The 22,658-nt window shown below is 50.5% G+C and overlaps 2 protein-coding genes across 7 annotated transcripts in view; both read left to right on the forward strand.

The window, feature by feature from the left end:
• The first annotated feature begins 143 nt into the window (after positions 1-143).
• Positions 144-1,080, forward strand: BOLA2B (bolA family member 2B). The gene is made up of 3 exons (XM_015062232.3): positions 144-278; positions 368-465; positions 762-1,080. Exons 1-3 carry the CDS (start codon positions 216-218, stop codon positions 859-861), a joined length of 261 nt encoding a protein of 86 aa, XP_014917718.2. The 5' UTR covers positions 144-215; the 3' UTR covers positions 862-1,080.
• Positions 1,081-10,778: 9,698 nt separating this feature from the next.
• The window catches only part of LOC128313647 (uncharacterized), a 61,611-nt gene continuing 49,731 nt past the window's right edge, over positions 10,779-22,658 (forward strand). For all 6 annotated transcript variants that reach the window (XR_008294625.1, XR_008294624.1, XR_008294623.1 and 3 more), the window contains exon 1: positions 10,779-11,481. Coding sequence is in view for 3 of the 6 variants with exons in the window: in XM_053213343.1 (XP_053069318.1) it covers positions 10,818-11,444 (627 nt within the window). In the remaining 3 variants the exon portion in view is untranslated. The remainder of the gene's footprint in view (positions 11,482-22,658) is intronic.

Genomic DNA, 22,658 nt, shown 5'->3' on the forward strand with positions numbered 1-22,658 from the left:
ACTCTGATTGGCTGGCTGATGGTAAGCGCGGAAACCTAGGACTGTTGGAAAGCTGGACTTGCGTGAGGGCGGAAGTGCCGGGTTTACAAACGCCTTAGTAAGGGCGGAAGTCGAGATTCTGACGGAAGTGGCGTCAGTAAGGGCGGAAGCGGTGTGGCTACGTGGGAGCTGGGATTCCATCCCCGCTGGGCTGCCGCCCCTTCTGGGCTGCCGCAATGGAACTCAGCGCCGAGTACCTCCGGGAGAAGCTGCAGCGGGACCTTGAGGCAGAGCACGTGGTGAGTTGAGCGGTCTAGATTCGCCCAACGAGGGGGAAACAGGGCCTGAGGGGCGGGTTTCCTACTCCCCACACCGTTGTTCCCCATAGGAAGTCGAGGACACGACTCCCAACCGTTGCGCGTCCAGCTTCCGAGTCCTGGTGGTGTCGGCCAAGTTCGAGGGGAAGCCGCTGCTTCAAAGACACCGGTGAGGCCCCGGGAGCCCTTCACTCAGCGCGACCCCAGCGCCGGGACCACAACCCTGGCCACTCCCCTCAACCTAACTCCCTAACCCCCACCAGTGCGGCCCCGCACGGTGAACCACGACCCCAAGGATGCCGCCTTCGTGGCCCCTGTTATTGACACTTAGGCCCTCTTCCTCTTTGGTCCGCACGTCCTGGCGACACAACCTGGGAGACACCTCCAGTCTCCCTGATCACCCTACATTCTGGGATCGCGACTCAGGCCTCCACCTACCGTTTCCTAACCCCATCTTTCCCCCAGGCTGGTGAACACGTGCCTAGCAGAAGAGCTTCTGCACATCCATGCCTTTGAGCAGAAAACTCTGACCCCAGAGCAGTGGACCCGTGAGCAGCAGAAATAAAGAGACCTAGGCCTGCACAGCCACTAAATTATGAATCAGGGCCAGCTTCTGTGTCAGCGTGTTGTGGGGGGGAGGGTGGGAAGGGTGCTGAGCTTTAATCTAGAGCCTGGTTTCTCCCTGCCCCACCCCACCCCCACTCTCCATTGTCTTACTTTGGACAAGTCTTTCACACATCCACAAGGCCTTAAGTATTGAATCAGATAAAAAAACAAAACAAAACTGAGCCTCCATTAACTCACAGGCTATCGTTTCTTCCCAACAGAGGCTACTGGTATTGCCTTTTGGCTTCAGCTAACACCCAATTACTTTACAAGGATTAATATGATCTAAAATCTACTGCCTCCACTGTAAGTACTCACTGGCTAGTGGGCAAGGCATTTATGAAAAAGGAACCAACACTCACAAGAGGGTGAGTTAAGTAGGAGAAGTCAATCAGAAAGTTTCCATGGTACAATGTCTCATATCTGACTTAAGCAAACAAAAAACCCAGTTAATACAGAATATAGTAACAGGATGTCATGGGCCTGAATAATGCTGAAGTTCTTTTGGAAAAAATAAAACATTTAAGCACATGTAGTCTGAATATTTTCTCCCAGTCTGTCTTGCCTGTTCATTTTCTCAGTGCATCCATTTTTCCTTTGTAATTAGTGCTTTTTTTTTTGTTCTGTATCCAAAACATTTGCCTACCTCAAGGTTGTCAACATATGCTCTCATGGTTTCATATAAAAGATTTATGGTTCTAGCTTTATATTTTGGTTTATGATCCATCCCAAATTAATGTGTACAGAACGAGGTAGGGGCTAAGGTCCATTTTGTTTCCACTTGACTATCCACTTTACCCAGAATTATTCATTAAAAAGACGTCCCTTGGGGCGCCTGGGTGGCGCAGTCGGTTAAGCGTCCGACTTCAGCCAGGTCACGATCTCGCGGTCCGTGAGTTCGAGCCCTGCGTCAGGCTCTGGGTTGATGGCTCAGAGCCTGGAGCCTGTTTCCGATTCTGTGTCTCCCTCTCTCTCTGCCCCTCCCCCGTTCATGCTCTGTCTCTGTCCCAAAAATAAATAAACGTTGAAAAAAAAATTAAAAAAAAAAAAAAAAGACGTCCCTTTCGCCCAGTGAATTGGCTTGACAATCTGGGTGAAGATCAACCAACAGTACTTGTGTTTGGTCTATTTCTTGGACTCTTTATTCTGTATCATTGATCTGTCTTTATGCCAAAGACTTTGATTGCTGTGGCTTTACTGCAAGTCTTCAAATTAAGCAGTTTAAGTTCTTAAACTCTGCTCTTCGTTTGAAGACGTTTTTGGCTATTCAAGACCCTTCACGTTTCCATATACGTTTTCGAAACAATCTGTTAATTTCTTCTAAAAAAAAAAAGATGGCTAGGATTTTGACGGTGATTGCACTGATTCCACGGATCAAGTCAGGGAGAACAGGAATCTCAAAACATCAAATCTTCCAATGTATGAACAAAGCATATCTCCCATTTATTTCAGTCTTCTTGAATTTCTCTCAACAACGTTTTAAGGTTTTCTGTGTAAAGGTGTTTTGCATCTTTCATTATATTTATTCCTACCCAGTTTAGGTTTTTGGATGCTATTGTCAATATTTTCAATTTGAATTTTCCTACCCATGTATGTACTTGTACAATATATCTATCTGACAAAGAATTCCTATCCAGAATATATAATAAACTCCAATGAGTCAAAACCAAAAACCATTAACAACAAAAATGGGCAAAAGACTTGAACAGACAGTTCACAAAAGATGTAGGAATGTCCAATAAGCACACAAAAAGATGCCTAAGATCATTAGTCACCAGGGAAGGGAAATGCAACTTAAACCCATAACGAGATGCTCTTTCACCCTCACTGACAATACAGAATGTTAACAAGGATGTTGAGCAACTGGAGTTTCAATATATTGCTGGTGGGAAGTGCAAAGCGATAAGCCACTTTGGAAATTAGTCTAGCAGTTAAATATATACCCACCCTGTGACTAAGCAATTCTATTCCTAGACATTTGTTTGAGAGAAATTGAAGACTTGTATAAGAACGTCCCTTGTAGCCTATTTGCAATGACCAAAAACTTCGATACAACTCAAATGTCCTATCATTGGAGAACACATGAACAAATCATGGTGTATTCATACATGTATAGGAACAAACTACTTTACACTGACAAAGACTCTTTCCTTGACCAAACTCTAGCCAGGTTCCTCGAGCCCTCTTCTCAACTAGGCTTCAACCTTGACTTACTGTATAGAGACTCGAACAAACACTAATGAAGACTTTAACAGCTCAAGGCTCCACCCCTAGGATGATTCCGGTACCCCTTAGTGCCTGCCCAAGAAAACTCAAGGCTGCCAAAAGCATCCATTGTTTCTTCTAGCCAACACTGAAAGATCAGGTCCCTGTCTCCCAGTGAGCAAATCCAGGTGGTTTCACATGAACCAATACCTTTCCTGGCTTTTGTAATTTTTTACTTCTGATTTTATTCACCCCCAACTTTACTCCCTCATTCTCTCTTTAAAATCTCCTCTGTACAAATTTAAGTTGAATTTCATTCACTCTGGACTCTTTTCCTTATTGGAATAGTTAATTACTGATTAAACTCTGTCCTCACCACGTGAACTACTATCTGGCTTTATCTTTAAAAAAATTTTTTTAATGTTTATATATTTTGAGAGACTATGTGTGTGCGTGGATGCACACACAGAGGAGGAGCAGGGGGTGGGGGAGACAGAGAGAGAGAGAGAGAGAGAGAGAGAGAGAATCCTAAGCAGGCTCTGCACTGTCAATGCAGAGCCAGACATGGGGCTCAATCCCACAAACCGTGAGATCATGTCCTGAGCCGGAATCAAGAGTCAGGTGCTCAAGTGACCAAGCCACCCAGGCGCCCCTGGCTTTATCTTTGATAACGCAAACAACACGGATGAATCTCAAGGAACACAGTTGAGTGAAAGAAGACAAAATAATACATACTGTATGACCCCATTTCTATGACATTTGAAAACAGGCAGATCTAATCTACCACAGATTTCGAAACCAGAAAATGACTGGTGAGGGTAAGGAGACTAATTAGAAAGCCATAACAAGGGAAGTTTCTAGAGTTTCAGATATATTTTATATCTCGTTTTGGGCAGTGGTACACAGATATACCGTTGACTCTTGAACAACACAGGGGTTGGGGTGTCAACCTCCTGTGCAATCAAAACTTTGAATATAACTTTCGATTCCCCAAAAACTTCACTGCAAATTGACTACTGTTGACCAGAAGTCTTAACAGTTGATTAACATGTATTTCGTACGTTAGATTTATTATATATTGTATTCTTTCAATAAAGTAGGCTAAAGAAAATATTAAGAGGGGCACCTGGGTGGCTCAGTTGGTTAAGTGTCTGACTTTAGCTCAGGTCACGATCTCATGGTTCGTGGATTTGAGCCCCGCATCAGGCATTCTGCTGTCAGTGCGGAACCCACTTTGGATCCTCTTTCTCCCTCTCTCTGCCTCTCCCTTGCTCGTGCACGCTCTCTCTCTCAAAAATAAATAAGCATTAAAAAAAATAAAATATTAAGAAAATCAAAAAGAAAATACGTTTAGAGTACTGTACTGCATTTATTGAAAAAACCACATATAAGTGCAGTTCAAACCCATGTTGTTCAAGAGTCAACCATATACACTTGTTAAGACTCATCAAACTGAACACTAAAGACCTGAGCATTTTATTTTATAAATCATCACCCTCTCACCCCTGCTCTCCCACCTCCATTTTCTTCCTTCCCCTCTCCCTCTGTCTCTTAAGAATACCTGGGGAAATTCTGAAGAACAAGAAAGATGAGCGATATAACTGACCCTCTGATGGGGGATATTCCCCATTCAATATCCACTTACCCTTTCCTCCTTACCCCCATTTTGTTTGAGGTATCAATCTGCCCCGTGAGAAATCCTCCCCTCCCTCACTTTCTTGCAGCTAGGGGTGAGGTCACCTGCCCAATTCTGGCCAATGAGAAGTATGTAGAAGTCTCCAGGGTGGGACTCCCTGAAAACCTATTGCTTTCACGGACTCAAACACATGCTTTGGTTAGTATCGCTTTCTTTTCTTTCTTCCTGGAGTACAGCTGCTCAAATGAACTAAGGAGATTGTGCTAGTCCCTGATACAACCCTGTTTTACTCCAAGCTAGAGGAGCTCTTGGCAAGTCACGACTAACACTTCGCAAGTCAAAACGTTTAGGCATCGAAATGAAAAAAGCAATTCCAACTGGAAGTCAAGAATGATCTACGCATTGCTGTGCTAAAGTATACATAAGAATTTAGTATGTAAGTGATATTTCAAATCAATGGAGGATACAGACCATCAACGGACAGTGTAGGAACAAAAGCTGCTAACTTATAACATACAAAATTATAAAGATAGATGAATGCTCTAAGCAATAGAAGCCAAAACCATACAAGTGCTAAAAGAAAAGGCAGTGATTGAAAATGGTCTCATAAAACGTTACCCAAAAGCCCCAAGCCATAAAGTTAGACTGTCAGATTTGGCACCATAAAGATTCAGAATTTCTGCATCATGAAATGTATGGTACAAGCTAATCTTAAAGACAAGCAACTGTTTGAGAGAAAGTAATGGAACACGTACGTAGGAAAAGGACTACTACCATACATGTGACAAGTTCTTACAGACCAATAAAAACATAAATGAAACAAAAAACCAAAAACCCAGTTAGGAAAATGATAAGGAGAAAGGCTCATGTAAAAAAATATCAGAGATAGTGAAGAACTAAAAATGCTCAGTCTTAGGACGCCAGGGTGGCTCAGGCGGTTGAACGTCTGGCTTCGCCTCAGGTCATGATCTCACAGTTTGTGAGTTCGAGCCCCGCGTCAGGCTCTGTGCTCATAGCACAGGGCCTGCTTCGGATCCTCTCTCTCCCTCTCTCTGCCCCTTCCCCGCTTGCTCTCTCTCTCTCTCAAAAATAAACATAAAAAATTTTTTTAATAAAAATACTCAGTCTTACTAGTGAGTATAATAAAAGTTTTTAAAATAAAATAAAAATTTTTAAGAGGTATTAGCCACCTGCCAGCTGACAAACAATTTAAGAGACTGAGAATATTCTGTATTTAGCATCTCTTTTACCATGAGAACAGAAACGGACACAACCTCTTTCGAGGACCACTTTGCAAAGGCTTCTCCCCTGAAATCCATCTCACTGGAAAACTGAAATGCACATGCAAAGATGTTTATCGCAGCCCCGTTTTAATAGCAAAATCATAGCTACCCAAATAATGAACAGAAGAACAGTCACATAAACTAAAACCACATTGTGGAATACTGTTCAGCCATTACAACAACAAAAACAATGGAGACAAAAACTTATATGTACAGTATATTCAAATTAGACTAACCAGTTGGGGAAAAGTACTCACTTTTGCCCTTTAACAAATTAACCATTAGGGGGCACCTGGCTGGCTCAAACTGTATGTCATTCTTGATCTCAGGGTTGTGAGTTTGAGCTCCACGTTGGGTGTAGAGACTACTTAAAAACAAAATCTTGGGGGTGGGGGGGGAATCTGGGTGGCTCAGTCAGTTAAGCATCCGACTCTTGGTATCAGCTCAGCTCATGATCTCACATTTTGTGAGATCAAGCCCCGCATCAGGCTCTGCACTGACACAGTGGAGCCTGCTTGGGATTCCTTCCTTCCCCCTCTCTCTCTGCCACCGTCCTTAACCCCGCGTGCACACACTCGCTCGCTCGCGCACGCTCTCTCTCAAAATAAATAAGCATTAGGGGCGCCTGGGTGGTGCAGTCGGTTAAGCGTCCGACTTCAGCCAGGTCACGATCTCGCGCTCCGTGAGTTCGAGCCCCGCGTCAGGCTCTGGGCTGATGGCTCGGAGCCTGGAGCCTGTTTCCGATTCTGTGTCTCCCTCTCTCTCTGCTCCTCCCCCGTTCATGCTCTGTCTCTCTCTGTCCCAAAAATAAAAAAAAATAAAGTTGAAAAAAATAAATAAGCATTAAAAAAATAACAAAAAAAATTTTAAAAAAATCTTAGGGGCACATGAGTGGCTCCGTTGGTTAAGCGCCTGGCTCTTGATTTTGGCTCAGGTCATGATCTCATGGTTTGTGGGACCGAGCCCCACACTGGGCTCCACGTAGATGGCATGGAGCCTTTCTCGCCCTCTCTCTCTCTGCTCCTCCACCTCCCCCCTCAAAAATAAATAAATAAAACATCAATAATAATAATAATGTTTAAAAAATTAAAAAATCTTAAAAACATAATCATTAAAAAAAATAGTATTCTAGATTTGAAATCATTGTTTTTCATAGATATTTTCCAAAATTTAAATTGTTGCTTTTTTGAAAACATGAGGAGAGGGTTGCAGAAAATCCACGATTTACGGGACCTTCCTGATGGGCAAGTTGGGCAGCTAATTTATCCTCACCAGAATATTCTAATTCTAAAGTGACACATCTTCTCTGAGGATGGAAAGCAGCAGCCCCCACCTTCAAATATTCAGATCAATCTCTCAAGCGCTGCTCTCTGGGCACGGCTGCAAAGATGCAACCCGTGTGCTGGAAAGGCCTAGGCCCTTGGGAAAATGCCGCCTCTCCAGGAAGGTGACCTGTGACCCACCTGCACCTCAAGGGGGACATTTTTGGATTCGGTTGAAATCAGATTAACTTCTGTAATTTTTACAACAGGATTTCAGACTTACAGCCCCTGGCCTGGTATCTAAAACAGACAGACCACTCAAATCCAGTGAAACAGAACAGCAGAATGTTGAGACCTCATCAGGAAGTGCAGCCCTGAGCATCGGCATTCAGTTCCTCGTCACTTTGCCGCCTGAGAAATCGGTCTAGCAGGCACGTGGCTAAGGCAGACACGGTCATTCCCCACACCTTTCTTCTCGCGGGGGGGAGACAAACGTTCAACACTACGCCTACGCCGCAGCTGGACTGACCACCGCCAAGGACACGCACAGAGAACACAGAAGGGGCTGGGCCTGGTCTGCAGGTGTCAGGGGCCTCCTGGTGGGAGCCGCATCTGAGATGAGCCAGAGGGCTTGGCTTCTTCTTTCACTCACTGGCCTCACCCACATCCAATCTGTCAACACATCCCATCACCTCCTCCTTCAAAACGTACCCAGAATCTGGTCGATTCTCAGCCCTTCCAGTGCTACCATCCTGACCCAAGACAGCAGCACCTCTGTCTTGGAATATTCCATCAGCCTATTAACTGATCTCCCTGCTTCCGTCCTTGCTCCCTACAGGCTGCTCTCAACAGAGAAGCTAGAGTGAGCCCATTAAAACCCAAGTCAGGTCACCTCGTTCTTCGGTTCAAAATTCTCCATCGGACACCACCACAAGTCCCTAAGACCCCTTCAGCCCTCCTCCTTCTCCCTCATGCTGGCCTGGTCCTTCCTGGAACAAGTCAGGCCTGCTCCCTCCATGGGGCTTCCTACCCTCCCTGCTCTCTGCCTGGGACACCGTTTCCAGAGACATCCACAGGGCTCCCTCCCTCACCTCCTACAAGTCTGTCCCCACCATTGTCCTTCTCAGGGGGCCATCTCAGGGGAAACTCTAAGCTCTACTCAGAGATACCAGCCTAGAGGGGCATCTAAAGGACAGAAAAAAAAAAAAAAAACCCCTCAGGTCCTAAGGAAAAACACCCTGAGGACATAGCAGAAATAATTGACCAAGCAAGGTGGAAAGCAGAGATCGGGGTCGAGAGAGGCCACGCTGCTCACGCATAAGGCGGCGCGGCACCAGGGCGGAAACGCAGGGTGCCACCGTGGCGATGGTGACAGACATGGATGAGAAGAGGTGATCACTACAGACGAGGCGTTCCAGGAAACGAGTGCCCTGTGCGTAGCCTGGGTCCTCCACACGCACCGTGAAGCCGACTCGGCTGATGGCAAGAAGGTCGACACAGACAGGAGGACTGTGGGCCAGGCACCCAAGACGTCCACGGATCAGGTGAATAACCAGGAGAAAACAGTAATGAGGAGGAAGAGAGGGTGCTGCACCTGGGGACCATGGATCTCAAAGAAACAGGGGGTTGGGGGGGGTCAAAGAACAAGGACACAAATCTTGCACCCCTGATCCTGAAATCTCATACCCCGGGGTATGAGAAAACAGAGGCACCATCTGAGAGGACTTCAAAAAAGGATATCCCCGGGGAAGGACCAGGGTCAAAGCAAAGAGAGGGAAGAGATGGCTAAGGAGAGGCTGAGGAAAGAGACGAGGCTGGCGATTAAGGAGTGGGAATTTCCCAGGACACAGGGAGGGTCTGGGGAGAGGGGGTCAGGGGTAAACAACAGAGGGAACTGCCTTGGGCGGGCAGCACAGGACGGAGAAGACAAGGAGAGGGGAGATGGGTAGTGGCGAGAGTTAGCGGTCACAGTAAGCGCTGGAAAAATACCTGCGGAATCCCATGGAATTTTTAAGCATAAGCCCAGAATGTCCACTCAGAAGAGTTCTCACTGTAGGACCGCAGGACTGAGAGCACAGGCCCATGCTGATGGTCACGGCACTGACGATGACAACTGGGACAGTGCTGATAATAACCACCAGTCTTCGACCCCTGCCATGTGCCAGGCACTGTGTGGAGCGCGCCACATTTAATCCTGCCGACAGCCGTCTGACACCGTTCACATCACTACTATCCCCGGGAGGGCTCTGAAAGGAAGGAGGGAACAACCTGCAAGAGAAGTAACAAAACCGCACGAGTCCTGGGAAGCTAACTGGCTCCTGTGTTAAATTAGGGCTGTTATGGCCGTAACCTGAGGCGGGGGGAACCAGCCTGATCCACAGGGATGACATATTCAGTAACTGTAACTTCAACCAAACAGTGTTCGGAATGGAGGGAAATCAAAACCAGTAGTAACAATTTATTGAAGGCTTCACGCTGTGCCAGATCCTGTGCTAACTGCCTCGTGTCTGTGATCTCATTGAATCCTTACATCCCGAAGGTGGGTTACCATTGTTATCCCACTTCAAAACTCAGACGACAGACAGCCCACGGTTCATGCAAGGAATCCCTATTTAATAACGTGATCTTTTGACAAGATTGAAGGGTTTAACACATTACGGTGAAGATACCACGGAACTTGAAGGAGAGAGACCTACAACATGTCTTAAAACACTAACTTACGGATTCTCACAATCTTTTTGCATGTTTTTTTCACATGAGGGAAAGGCCAGTGCAAAAGAAGCTTCAATGAAATGCGCCCCGATGGCAAACACGCCCAGTCTTTATAGCCCAGGACCTATCCCAGCAGATTCTGCTTCCGTGAGTCTAGAGTAGGACGTGAGCATCTGTGGTTTCTTTCTTTCTTAATTTTTTTTTAACATTTATTTATTTTTTGAGAGAAAGAGATAGAGCATGAGCAGGAGAGGGGCAGAAAGAGAGGGAGACACAGCATCAGAAGCAGAGCCCGATCAAGAAACTTGATGCACAATGGTTTAGTGGCAGAGCTAGGATCAGCTTGACAGAGCCTGGCCCCAAGGTCCATGTTTTAAATCACTATGCTTAGTCTCCAAGAACCTACAAAAAGTGCGAGCCTTAACCCAAAACCTTGGCATTCCCCACCTACATTCCCTAGTGGCCCCAGCTTCAAGGGCATTCTATCCATTCCTTTAACAGTTCGCACTCCCCTGCTCTGCCCCAACACCCTCCTATATCCCCGTTTTGCATTCAGCCTTGTGATCTCAGCTTCAACGTTATTGCCTAAATTACAAACTCGAATGGCATGCCGTATTTCTCAGCACTCAACACAAAACCGTAATTATGTATTTCACAGGGAATTATTTGCTTCCTGTCTTTTCCGACGAGGTGGTGCTGCCGTCAGACGCCACGTCAGTCCTATTCATCATGTGTTCCCAATAACTGAATACCCACCAACCATTCAAAAAAGAACGCTTTGGCACAACGGATACGCTCAATAATTTCTGTGGAACGAATGAATAAATACACTCGAGCCTCGTGCTTCCAGGTGTGTAATACATGTCTCTGCTCACGATACTGCCCTCACTACACCCCCAAGTATCTAGACCCCTGTGGCATAATTGCTCCGGCCTGGGAGGAGAAGGAGGTGGAGGAAGAGGAGGAGGAGGAAGAGGAGGAGCCGCCGCGGCCGCCGCCGCCGCCGCCGCCGCCGCCTCGGCTGGAAGCGACGTACCTCCGCCAGGCCGTCCCCCGCGTCAGCGAGGGCGATGTTCCGGCCCGGGAGGGAGAGGAGGAGGAGCCTCCGCTGCCGCCGCCGCCGCCGCCGCCGCCGCCGCCAACGCTGTCTCCGCCGGCAAGCGATGTATCTGCGCCAGGCCGTCCCCCGACCTCCCCGGCCCGAGCCCCGCGGGCCGCCGCTGCCGCCGCCATGAAGAAACACTTCAACCGCGGCCCCCCGGCGGGTGGCGCCGCTGGAAGTGACCCGGCGGAGAGGGATGGGCTCCGGCCCCGGAGCAGCCGCCATCGCCCCCACTGCTGCCGGCGGCCGGGAAGCAATGTAGTCCCGCCAGGCCGTCCCCCGAGCTGCACAGTCCGAGACCCGCGGGCCGCAGCTGGCGCGGCCGCCGTGAAGAGCAGTTAAACCGCAGGAAACAGCGGGCCAACCAGACCGTGGGCAGGTGAGTGAGCCCAGCCGGGCGGGAGCGCGCGGGCCGGAGACCTGGGGTCGGGGTCTGGGCGCGGGCCGGGCCGGGGCGGGCCGGCTGCCCCGCGGGGCCCCGCGCTCCGGCCATGCCGCCCGCCCGCTCCGCGCCGGGTCCGCTGCGGGCCAGGGACGAGGGCTGCGCCAAGCAGCGGCCAGGCGGCCAGTTTCGGGCCGCCGCCCGAACCCCGGGACGCCCCCCGCGCGGGTCCCCGCCGCCCATTGTCCCGGCCCCGCTGAGCATCGTTCCCTGGGGTCTGGACCCAAGCTTTCCCCGGGCCTCCCCACCTCTCCCGGGGCTTTGCCTTGGGCGAAAACTCGGTTAACTGGTGTGCCCGAGGCCGGGCGGGCGCGGTGCTCTGGGGGGCGGCATTCTCAGCCTTTCCGGGTCGCCCGGCCGCTGCCGACCGACCGTCCACCTCCAAGTGCCTGATGGCAGTAAATAAGGAAGGGGCGATCAGAGCCCATCGGAGCCGCTTAGGGAGACTCAGGACTCCCTTGGAGGGACTTTGGAGGGTGTGCCCTCTCCCAACCGTGGCCCCTATGGACCCGACTGCTCAAGTTCTTGACCTGTAGACATTTGGAACCGGGAGGAAAGAATTGTGGAAAGGCCTTGGGCAAATGGAAAAACAAAAAGGGGGGGGGGCTTTCAAAACAGCTTTTCTCACCTTTGATTGGGGAGCAAATCCTTGTCCAGGTTTCTCTGGTATGGCTTCAATGCTTGACGGGAAACGATCGATGATGAAATGACAGAAGAGACCGGAGTTTGTAGTGGTTTTGAGAGCCTCTGGAGGTTGATTATGGTGTGCTGTGTTATCTGGGGTAAATCTTTCAAGGTCTTTCAGGGCAGGGAGCTGTCCTGTCCCCGCTGACTGTTTCTTCCGAGAAGGGGTATGAAAGTGTGACTTTTTCATCGCTTTTTCTTCTTCTTTGTTTTCAACAGTTGAGTAAAAGGGGGTGTTTGGTTTGGCCAGAGCACGTGGGGACACTCCTTTTCTGTGTGTGTCTGAAAGCACTTTTACCTCCCCTTGAGCTTTCTATATTTGCTTTTCACACTTTCGTTCCCCCCCTCCCCCAACGTTTTGCTTAGTTTTGTTCAATTTCGTTGCTACCCCCACCCTGTTATCTCCGTGTGCACTTATCCTGTTTCCAGAGTGGATCCCTGTCCCTACAGCCTAGCGGTGCCTACTTTTCTGTCATTTGTAGGAAAATGATAGAAATAACGAGTGCCAAGGGGAAGGCAGACGGAATAGTCGTGGGGCCCAAAGCTTCAAGCAGGCATCTGTGAATGAGTTACAAGATAACTCCTTAGGAGTTTTTTCTCCCCCCACCCCCACCCCCCCAGCATTCTCAGTAACATGCATTGTGAAATCAGTATTTAGTGACTATGAAGGCACATCTGTCACGTTGTTGTTCTGGCCAGTTTGTACATCTCATGAGGAAAGGGGTGTTTGCTCTTTTTGCACAAAGTTCTGAGACTTTTCAAGCTATCAAGCCACTCAGGGTCTCTTTGGCTCCGGCTTCCTCTGTAGCAGCTTCTCTCTTCACACTTCCGAATTACAGCCGTATGTGCCTCCTTTCGGTTGCCAGAGGCCGCAGAACTTTCTTCCCTGTCAGCCTCTACCTGGAAGTCTGCAAAGCTCCTTTCGCCTCACCTGCCGTATACCTGCCTCCTACTGATTCTTTAGGTGTCCAGACAAAGGTCACTGCCTCTAAAAGACCTTCTCTGATGCTCCAACATGGATTGGGAGTCCCTCTCCTGGCCACTTACATACGTCCACATGGCACCTGCTTTTCTATAATGCAACGCCTGTTTACTTGTAAGTATTCTCCATTAGACTGAACGCCTTGAGAGTCCTTGCCATCTTTCTGTTTCCTTGGCCAGCTCTGCTGTGGCTCCTGTCATAGGGTCGATTCTCCATAAACATTTGTCAGTCCAGCACACATCTAGTTCTTACCAGCTCGCTCCGGTGGTGTGAGCCCAAGAATGGGAACATGAAAGCTGGATAGAGTAAATAGTGATTCGTGGTAGGATGGTAATTCTGGCCCTGACCTTTGACTCTGTTTGAAAATCTTTATTGCTAGATGCCAGTGGAAGCAGCAGCTGTTACGGAGCTGTTAGGGGTGTGGCAGTTTCTGCTCCCAGAGCCAAAACTGTTTCCTGGGGAAGCTTTGGCTTTACTCCTGTTGATTCCCTCGACAAGTTTGTATTATTTCCACGTCAATAATGACGAAGGACTAGGGAGGAAAAATGGAGGCAAGAGAGAGCCTAGAATTGTAATTGTGTGTTATTGGCATAGGCATCAGGATTGGGATTTGGGGGGTATTTGGGTCAAGAGGAAAGCTAGAAAGCAGAGAAGTTACCTCTCCCCCGTCCCCCCGCCGCAGCCAGGAGTGATATTCTGTGTGTGAGTGGCTCGCCCATTGTGTCTGTGACGGATGCATAGAGTTCTGAGTGGTGTCTTGCGAGGAAGTATTCTCTTCCCAACAATGAGGACCTCGTGAGTCACCCCACAGTGAGGTTCTGTGGGATGGACATGTGGGAGAATTCGTAATGGCTAGAAGAAGTTGAGTTCTCATGATGCAGTTTGTGGACAATGGGTGCACGAGTCTGTTTCGGAAGATGGTTTGTGTATCACAGGCGCAAGGATGATGCAGTGATCTCTTGAGTGGGGTGTCCCAAAGAAGAGAATTAGGATGGCTGATTCATCCGTGCAAGAGACCCTTACTGAGCCCAAATTATGTGCCGTTGTTGAAAGTAGAAGAATCCAAGTGAATACAAACGCAGCTTCTGCCCTGAAGGGGCTCCACAGACTCGTGGAAGAGATAGGCAAGCAAAAATGATTATGTACCACGAGGTAAGTCCTTATAGAGGGATGGCTGACACACTGAGTGAAACTCTACTCTTACTGGAAGGAGAGAGGTAACACAACACAACAAAACAAAAAAAAACAGGAGAAAATTTGACCAGAGCCTTTCCCCTCTATCTTTCAACACTTGTTTCAAACTTCTGTTGTATTGAGTAGGTCCCTTTTTTTTTGTTTTATTAAAAAAAATTTTTTTTGTAAATATTTATTTTTGAGAGAGAGGGTAGACAGAACATGAGCGGGGGAGAGGCAGAGAGAGAGGGAAACACAGAATCCGAAGCAGGCTCCAGGCTCCGAGCTGTCAGCACAGAGCCTGACGCGGGCCTCAAACCCACGAACCGAGAGATCGTGACCAGAGCCGAAGTCAGACACTTGACCCAGTGAGCCACCCAGGTGCCGCGTAGGTCTCTTTTGATTGTCAGTCAACCCACCTCGAGGGGCGCCTGGGTGGCTCAGTTGGCTGAGTATCCGGCTCTTGATTTCAGCTCAGGTCATGATCTCACAGTTCCTGGGATCAAGCTCTGTGCCAATGGTGGGGAGCCTGCTTGGGATCTTCTCTGTCTCTGCCCCTTCCCCGCTCTCTGTCTCAGATGAAAAAAGAAAAAAACACACAAAACCCAACCAACTGGAATTGTTATAAGCCAAGCTGCGAATTTGATTGGCTCCTATGTGAGGAAAAGAGTCCAAAAGCAACATAGTTGCACCCAGGGCTGGCTCCAGGGGTTCCACTCTTTAGGGAAGCTGTGTAGATAAGCAGGAATCGCTCCCCCCCCCCCCCCCCCCCCCCCCCCCGGCTTCCAACGTCTTCAGTTCAAGTCCCAGGGGGACAAAGAATACCTTTCACTGTGGCCAGAGCCCCAGGATTGACTCTGAAGGTATCTGATGGGGTCAGTGGCCTTTCCCTGGACATGGAAATGGAGTCAGCCCCACGCAAGCCACAGGGGCCTAGAATGGGAGGGTGCTGAGCCCCCTCCCCCACAAGATAACCAGGGTGTTCTTACCAGCAGGAGGCAGGAAGTGTGGTCTTTTCTAGTCCTGCTAAAAGGAAAGAAAGAGCTTTTTGGAAATCCCTGACGCAGAGAATCCAGTAGCTGCAGATGGCAGTTGGCGTGGAGGGTGTGGAGGCAGGGGTGCACCAAGGTGGGGAACTTGCGCGTTTGGTTGTGAGGTCGATGAGTCCAGGAGGACAGGCATCTGGGGGCCTAATAGCAGAGTTGACTACGCGGGTGAGGCTCTGGAAGGGAGTGTCTCTTTGGATGTCGGCTTCTGCCAAGATGGAAGCTCTCCCTGGAGGCCTGAATGTTCTCCTAGATAGTAGCCTTTAGGTAAGTCAGGGTTGCAAACTCCAAGCCTCAGGGGGCCGGGCTAATAAGAATAAATAAAATAAGAGCGACTTAGACCAGGTGAGGGCCGTGGGGGACCTGACGGCGCCTGTCTTACCAAAGGGCCGCGTGAGAATATGGGCCCGCTGTCGGGCCCGACCTTTGGAGTTGTTGAGAAAGGCCTAAATCCTTCTGGATTTTCATGAAGATGAGGTGGCATTTAATGCCAATTGAAAACAACCACCAGGACCCTGAGCAGGACTAAACAAAATACATCTGTGACCAGATTTGGTCTGTGGGTCACCAGTGGGCAGTTGCTTGTGTAAAAGGTTGGGGAGGTGAAGATTCCTGTGGTGATTTTTCTCTTTTTCCTCCTGCACCCCACCCTCCTATTACTACCTTCTGAGTTCTTGGGTTTGTCGACGAGCTCGTCCTTTCCTTTACAGAAACGTTTCAGAGATCCGAGAGTAGCCATCATCACTACTTCTCTCCTGGTTTGGTTTACCAAGTGCTGTACCGAACCACCTGGCCTGGTCTCACCTACTGGTGACCTCATTTCTGGTTTAGAGAGAAGAAAAATGACCTGCCGTTGTCTGCCCGGCCAGCGAGTGGCCGAGGCAGGACTTGGGGCCAGGGTGTGACTCTGGACCCCGTGTGTTTCCGACTGTAGACACTGGGCCGGCTGCCCGCCAGGGAAGGGTTCCTGTGGATGAAATGTCTTTGGTGCTTGCTGACTTGCTGGGCTAGATGCTTTTGAGTCAAGTCTCTCGCTGCCTTGTCCACGGCAACTCCCAGAGGTGATGTTATTTATTCCTGGTTTAATGATGAGGAAGCGAGGACTCAAAGAGGTCATCGGGCTAGTTAATAAGAGCGCTGCCGTTCATCAGAAACCAGGGTTCTGCTTCCAAAGCAGATAGAAGTCCTTACTTCATGGAAGGCAACTCTTTCTTTAAGAAACCCCGTGTTAGAATTCTGTGTGACGACGCTTCCACAGAATCCTGGAAGCTGAGAGTTGGATGTTGTTCTCACCCAGGAGCTCCTGCCAGGGATGGCCCCCTGGGGGACATTTGGCAATGGCCGGAGACGTTTTTGTTTTTGTCCTGAATTGGCTCGGGCGTGGGGTGCTCCTGGCATCTGGCGACACAGGCCGGGGCTGCTGCTGACCAGCCTACACTGCCCAGGACAGCCTCGCCGCACAGAATTATCTGGTCCCAAAAGTCAAGAGTGGTGAGGTTGGGAAAGCCTGGTCGAGTCCTTTGAGATTCTGGATACGTGAATCGTGAAAAACGAAGATCCGTGATGTTTGCCTGCAGGGTGAAGGTGCGTTCCGTTTGGTCTGTTTCTTACGTGTGGAAGCATTTCTGACAATCATTGGCCCGTATTGAACACTTGGGAGTTTTCACGTGGAAACCTGGGCTTCCTGCTGCTTCTCAAATCTTGCAAGACCTAGTGAAGCCTGGCATCGCGCCCTCGTGCAGGTACATGTCGTCGTAGCTGCAGCTGCATAGGTGCTGTCCCGTCCGGGTGGGGCATCGACCGTCCAGTGTGCCCGGGTCCCTACCTGGCTTGTCCTGCTGTGGTACGTTCCTTGCGGACCCCTCCCTGCTCACGGATCTCTCAACGACCTTCTCCAGGAGCAGCAGAGTCTCTGCCTCGCGAGGTAGCCCGTTGCGTCAGGGGCAACATGAGTCAAAGGCATCTCTGCCCATGAGTCCCAGGGGAGTCCTCTGCTGCCACGCCGCCTGTGTCTCTCTTCCGCGAGACGGCCCTTTCTGTATTCGGCGTCGCAAACCGCACACCGTGTCCTCGCTCGATCAGCGGTAACGTTCTCCACCCCTCACCTATTCCACACCCCGCCTTCCTCCGCCTTTTCCAGGGGAGGTGGCTGTGCTTGGTTCGCTTCAGTCTGGGTGGATCCCGTCCAGCCTCTGCATAGAGCAGAGGAGGAGAGGAATGTGTTCTCCCCACGACTTCTGAATCCGAGCTTCCGTGGCCTGGTCATCCACTGTATTACCTACTGTGAAATCAAACAGGGTTGCTTATAGGTGAGTGAAGAAAGCCCATGGTTCGCTGAACCAAAATGAACCCTAAACAGATGTGCTCACGTGTGGCCTTATCGCGTTGGTTTTACATGTGAAGGCAGCATGTTATTCTAAGAGGAAACGATGTCTGTGGTCGTGGTTCCCAGTGTGTCCACGGCAGCCCCCTGCCCCTGAGATTGGACATGGGTGTATGACATAGGGTCCCAGAGTCAGTATGCACACCACGCAGTCTTGTCGGACTGGCGATGTGTGGCCTTTATCATTCTGTTTCTGTGTCTCAAATGTAGGCAGATGCCCTCGTAATCAATCCAAGTATAGATCCACGTACAAATATTATTACACTCCTACCTGCCGTATGTGTCTATTTTCTTAAACGTGGATGTGAAAAGTAAAGCAGGCCCACGGTCCTTTTTCCAAAACCCTAGGGGCCAGATGAGTTTTGGAATTCAGACGTTTCCAGGTTTTATTTCTTTTTTTTTTAATTTCTTTTTTTTTTTTTTTTTTTTACGTTTATCGATTTTTGAGAGAGAGAGACTGAGCATGGACGGGGGAGGGTCAGAGAGAGGGAGACACAGAACCCGAAACGGGCTCCAGGCTCTGAGCTGTCAGCACAGGGCCCGTCGCCGGGCTCGAACTCACGGACCACGAGATCATGACCCGAGCCGAAGTGGGACGCTCAACCGACTGAGCCAGCCAGGTGCCCCATAAGTAGCCACTGTTTTCAGTTATAGTTCTATCCGTATAAACCCTGCTACCCTTAAAACACCTGGGATCCCAACAAATTTAAAGACGGTAAATAGTTTGCTCTTTCTTCTAGATTTGGCCAATAGGTTCTGTTCAGCGCCGATTTCAACGTCCTTTCGGCCACCTTTCCCTTGACCTTGAAGGGGACATGTTTTACCTTGTTATGCACAGGGCACCCAAACCCTTCTGCTATCACATGTCATCTTTGCAGGCAGGATCTTAACTTACCGGGAGCCCAGGTATGACCTCGCATGTCTGACATCCTACCGTGAGGACATTTGTTGGACACGTTTGTTGAGGACATACAAGTCTCAAATCTTTCCGTATTTTGGGGGTTCTGGAGGCAACATATTCCTTGTTGATAAATTTTACTTCAGCCCATTTATGCTGTTACTTGTAAACCAGACGACATTGAGTGGGCCTCCACCCAAACAAAGCGGTTGGAGAATACTCTCCTCCCATAGAGACAAATATCCGTGTATGTCTTCCTTTGGCCACAGCCTCCAAACCCACCAATGTCTACCCTGGTCAGAAGTAACCACTGTTTTGGGGTGCCTTGGTGGCTCGGTCAGTGTAAGCATCTGACTTTGGCTCAGGTTGTGGTCTCGTGCCTTGTGATCTTGTGGCTCGTGACCTCTCAGCTCTTGAGTTCAAGCCCCGCCTCTGTCAGCGCAGAACCTGCTTCAGGTCCTCTTTCTCCTCTCTCTCTCTCTCTCTCTCTGCCCCTCCCCCATTTTCACTCTCAAACAAGAAAAATAAACATAAAAATTATTGCAAACAAAAGAAACAGCCACTGTTTTTTTTAATTAAAAAAAAATTTTTTTAACGTGTATTCATTTTTGAGAGACAGAGACGGAGCATGGGCGGGGAAGGGGCAGAGAGAGAGAGGGAGACACAGGATCTGAAGCAGGCTCCAGGCTTCCAGCTGTCTGCACGGAGCCCCACGCGGGGCTCAAACTCACAAACTGCGAGATCATGACCTGAGCCGAAGTTGGACGCTCAACCGACGGAGCCACCCAGGCGCCCCTAAATTTTTTTTTATGTTTATTCATTTTGAAAGACAGCACAAGCAGGGGTGGGGCGGAGAGAGAGGGGGACACAGAATCGGAAGCAGGCTCCAGGCTCCGAGCCGTCAGCACAGAGCCCAGCGCGGAGCTAAAACTCAGGAACCGCGAGATCACGAACCGCCGCCCCCTCCCACCGGTGCTCGGCCTAGCCGGGGCCGGGCGTCGGGACCCGCGGTGGCGCCGGGACGTGGGGCTCCGCGCGCTCAGCGGAGTGGCCCGGGTTGGTGTGGGGGGGGGGGGTGGTGGGGGCCAGGCCGCGCCCGAGACCGGCGCTCCTCTGCCAGCCCGGCCCCGCGCGGCCCCCGGCGGGCGGCGCCGCTGGAAGTGACGCGGCGAGGGCTGGGCTCCGGCGCTGGAGCAGCAGCCCCCGCCACCGCCGCCGCCGCCACAGATGCCTCTCAGCCGCCGTAGCAGCCACAACCGCCGCCGCCGCCGCTCAACCGCCGCAGCAGCCGCAGTAGTAGCCGCAGCCAGTGCAGCTGCCGCCGCCACAGACGCCGCTCAGCCGCCATAGCAGCCGCAACCGCCGCTGCCGCTCAGCCGCCGCAGCCGCCGCAGTAGCAGCCGCAGCCGGCGCAGCCGCTCAGTCGCCGCAGCCGCCACAGTAGTAGCCGCAGCCAGCGCATCCGCCGCGGCCGCAGTCGCCGCCACCGCCGAGGCGGCCGCTCAGCCGCCGCAGTAGCAGCCGCAGGAGGCGCAGCCGCTGCCGCCGTAGCAGCAGCAGCCACAGCAGCAGGCGCAGCCGGCGCAGCCCCCGCCGCCGCAGCAGCCGCAGGAGCAGCCGCAGCAGCCAGCGCAGCCGCCGCCGCTCAGCCCCCGCAGCAGCCGCAGTAGCAGCCGCCGCCGCCTCCACCCGGAAGCGATGTAGCCGCTCCAGGCCCGAGCCCCGCGGGCCGCCGCTGCCGCTGCCCTTGAACCGCAAGAAGCAGCTCGCCAAGCAGACCGTGGGCAGGTGAGTGAGCCGTGGCGGGCCGGCTGGGAGCGCGCGGGCCGGGGACCGGGGGTCGGGGTCGTGTCCCGGGCCTGGCCCCCGCGCTCCGGCCCGGCCGCCCGCTCCGCGCCGGGTCCCCTGCGGGCCAGGGACGAGGGCTGTGCGACGCCGCGGCCAGGCGGCCAGCTCGGGGCTGCCGCCCTAGCCCCCGGGAACAGCGGGGCGGGCTGGCCTCCCGGGACGCCCCCCGCGCGGGTCCCCGCCGCCCATTGTCCCGGCCCCGCTGAGCGTCGTCCTCTGGGGTCTGGACCCAAGCTTTCCCCGGGCCTCCCCACCTCTTCCGGGGCTTTGCCTTGGGCGAAAACTCGGCTAACTGGTGTGCCCGAGGCCGGGCGGGCGCGGTGCTCTGGGGGGCGGCATTCTCAGCCTTTCCGGTCGCCGGGACGCTGCCGACCCGACCGTCCACCTCCAAGTGCCTGATGGCAGTAAATAAGGAAGGGGCGATCAGAGCCCATCGGAGCCGCTTAGGGAGACTCAGGACTCCCTTGGAGGGACTTTGGAGGGTGTGCCCTCTCCCAACCGTGGCCCCTATGGACCCGACTGCTCAAGTTCTTGACCTGTAGACATTTGGAACCGGGAGGAAAGAATTGTGGAAAGGCCTTGGGCAAATGGAAAAAAAAGAGGGGGGGGGGCTTTCCAAACAGCTTTTCTCACTTTGGATTGGGGAGCAAATCCTTGTCCAGGTTTCTCTGGTATGGCTTTAATGCTTGACAGGAAACGATCCATGATGAAATGACAGAAGAGACCGGAGTTTGTAGTGGTTTTGAGAGCCTCTGGAGGTTGATTATGGTGTGCTGTGTTATCTGGGGTAAATCTTTCAAGGTCTTTCAGGGCAGTGAGCTGTCCTGTCCCCGCTGACTGTTTCTTCCGAGAAGGGTATGAAAGTGTGACTTTTTCATCACTTTTTCTTCTTTGTTTTCAACAGTTGAGTAAAAGGGGGCGTTTGGTTTGGCCAGAGCACGTGGGGACACTCCTTTTCTGTGTGTGTCTGAAAACACTTTTACCTCCCCTTGAGCTTTCTATATTTGCTTTTTACACTTTCGTCCCCCCCCCCCTCCCCCAACGTTTTGCTTAGTTTTGTTCAATTTCGTTGTTCAACTCCAAGCCTCAGGGGGCCAGGCTATAGACCAGCTCAGGTCATGATCTCCTGGTTCTTGAGTTCGAGCCCCGAGTTGGGCTCTGCACAGACAATGCTAAGCCTGCTTGGGATTCTCTCTCTCTGCATTCCCCCCACTCACGCACTCTCACTCTCAAAATAAATTAATAAACCTAACCCCCCCCAAAAAAAACAATTGCATTTGCAACAGCATCAAAACATAAAATACTAATTACATTTAACTAAAAACGAGATTCAAAACTTGTACGCTAAAACTATAAAACATTATTGAAAGAAATTAAACAAGATTTAAATAAACAGACTCCTGGATTGGAAGACAGTGTTGTTAAGATGGCAGGACTTCTCCAATTGATCTACAGCTTCAATGAAATCTTTATCAAAACCACAGCTGGCTTCTTAGCAGAAACTGACAGGCTGATGCTAAAATGCATATGGGAATTTATGGAACCCAAAATAGCCAAAGCAGATCTTTAAAGAGAAGGACAGAGTTGGAGAACTCACCCTTCCTGACTTAAAAACTTCTTAGAAAGCTACAGTAATCGAGATAGTGTGGTATTAGTGTAAGGAAAGACATGTTGATTAATGGGATAGGATTGAAAATCTAGAAATGTACCATCATATTTATAGCCAATTGATTTTCAACAAAGGCATCAAGACAACCCCATGGGAGAAAGAACAGTCTTTTCAACAGTGTGGGGACAACTGGATATTGTATGCAAAAGAATGAAGTTGAACTTCTGCCTCACACCATTGGTGAAAATTAACTCAAAATGGACCAAAGACCTAAATGTTAAGTGCTAAAACTATTAAATTCTTAGAAGAAAGCATAGATGTAAATCTCTGTGGCCTTGACACCAAAAACACAGCAGAAGGAAAAAAACAGGTAATTGACATTATCAGAATTTAACAATTTTGTGCTTTGGGGTGCCTGGCTGGCTCAGTCAGTTAAGCATTTCTTGATTTCGGTTCAGGTCATGATCCCACAGTTCGTGAGATCAAGCCGC

The sequence above is a fragment of the Acinonyx jubatus genome, chromosome E3 (assembly GCF_027475565.1).
Source record: "Acinonyx jubatus isolate Ajub_Pintada_27869175 chromosome E3, VMU_Ajub_asm_v1.0, whole genome shotgun sequence".
Taxonomy (NCBI): domain Eukaryota; kingdom Metazoa; phylum Chordata; class Mammalia; order Carnivora; family Felidae; genus Acinonyx; species Acinonyx jubatus.

Excerpts from the sequence above, each read along its gene's own strand:
- BOLA2B (XM_015062232.3), top strand. The coding sequence starts at position 216 with ATGGAACTCAGCGCCGAGTACCTCCGGGAGAAGCTGCAGCGGGACCTT. Across the intron at positions 279-367 it reads ACCTTGAGGCAGAGCACGTG|GAAGTCGAGGACACGACTCC; the intron begins GTGAGTTGAGCG and ends TGTTCCCCATAG. Across the intron at positions 466-761 it reads CCGCTGCTTCAAAGACACCG|GCTGGTGAACACGTGCCTAG; the intron begins GTGAGGCCCCGG and ends TCTTTCCCCCAG.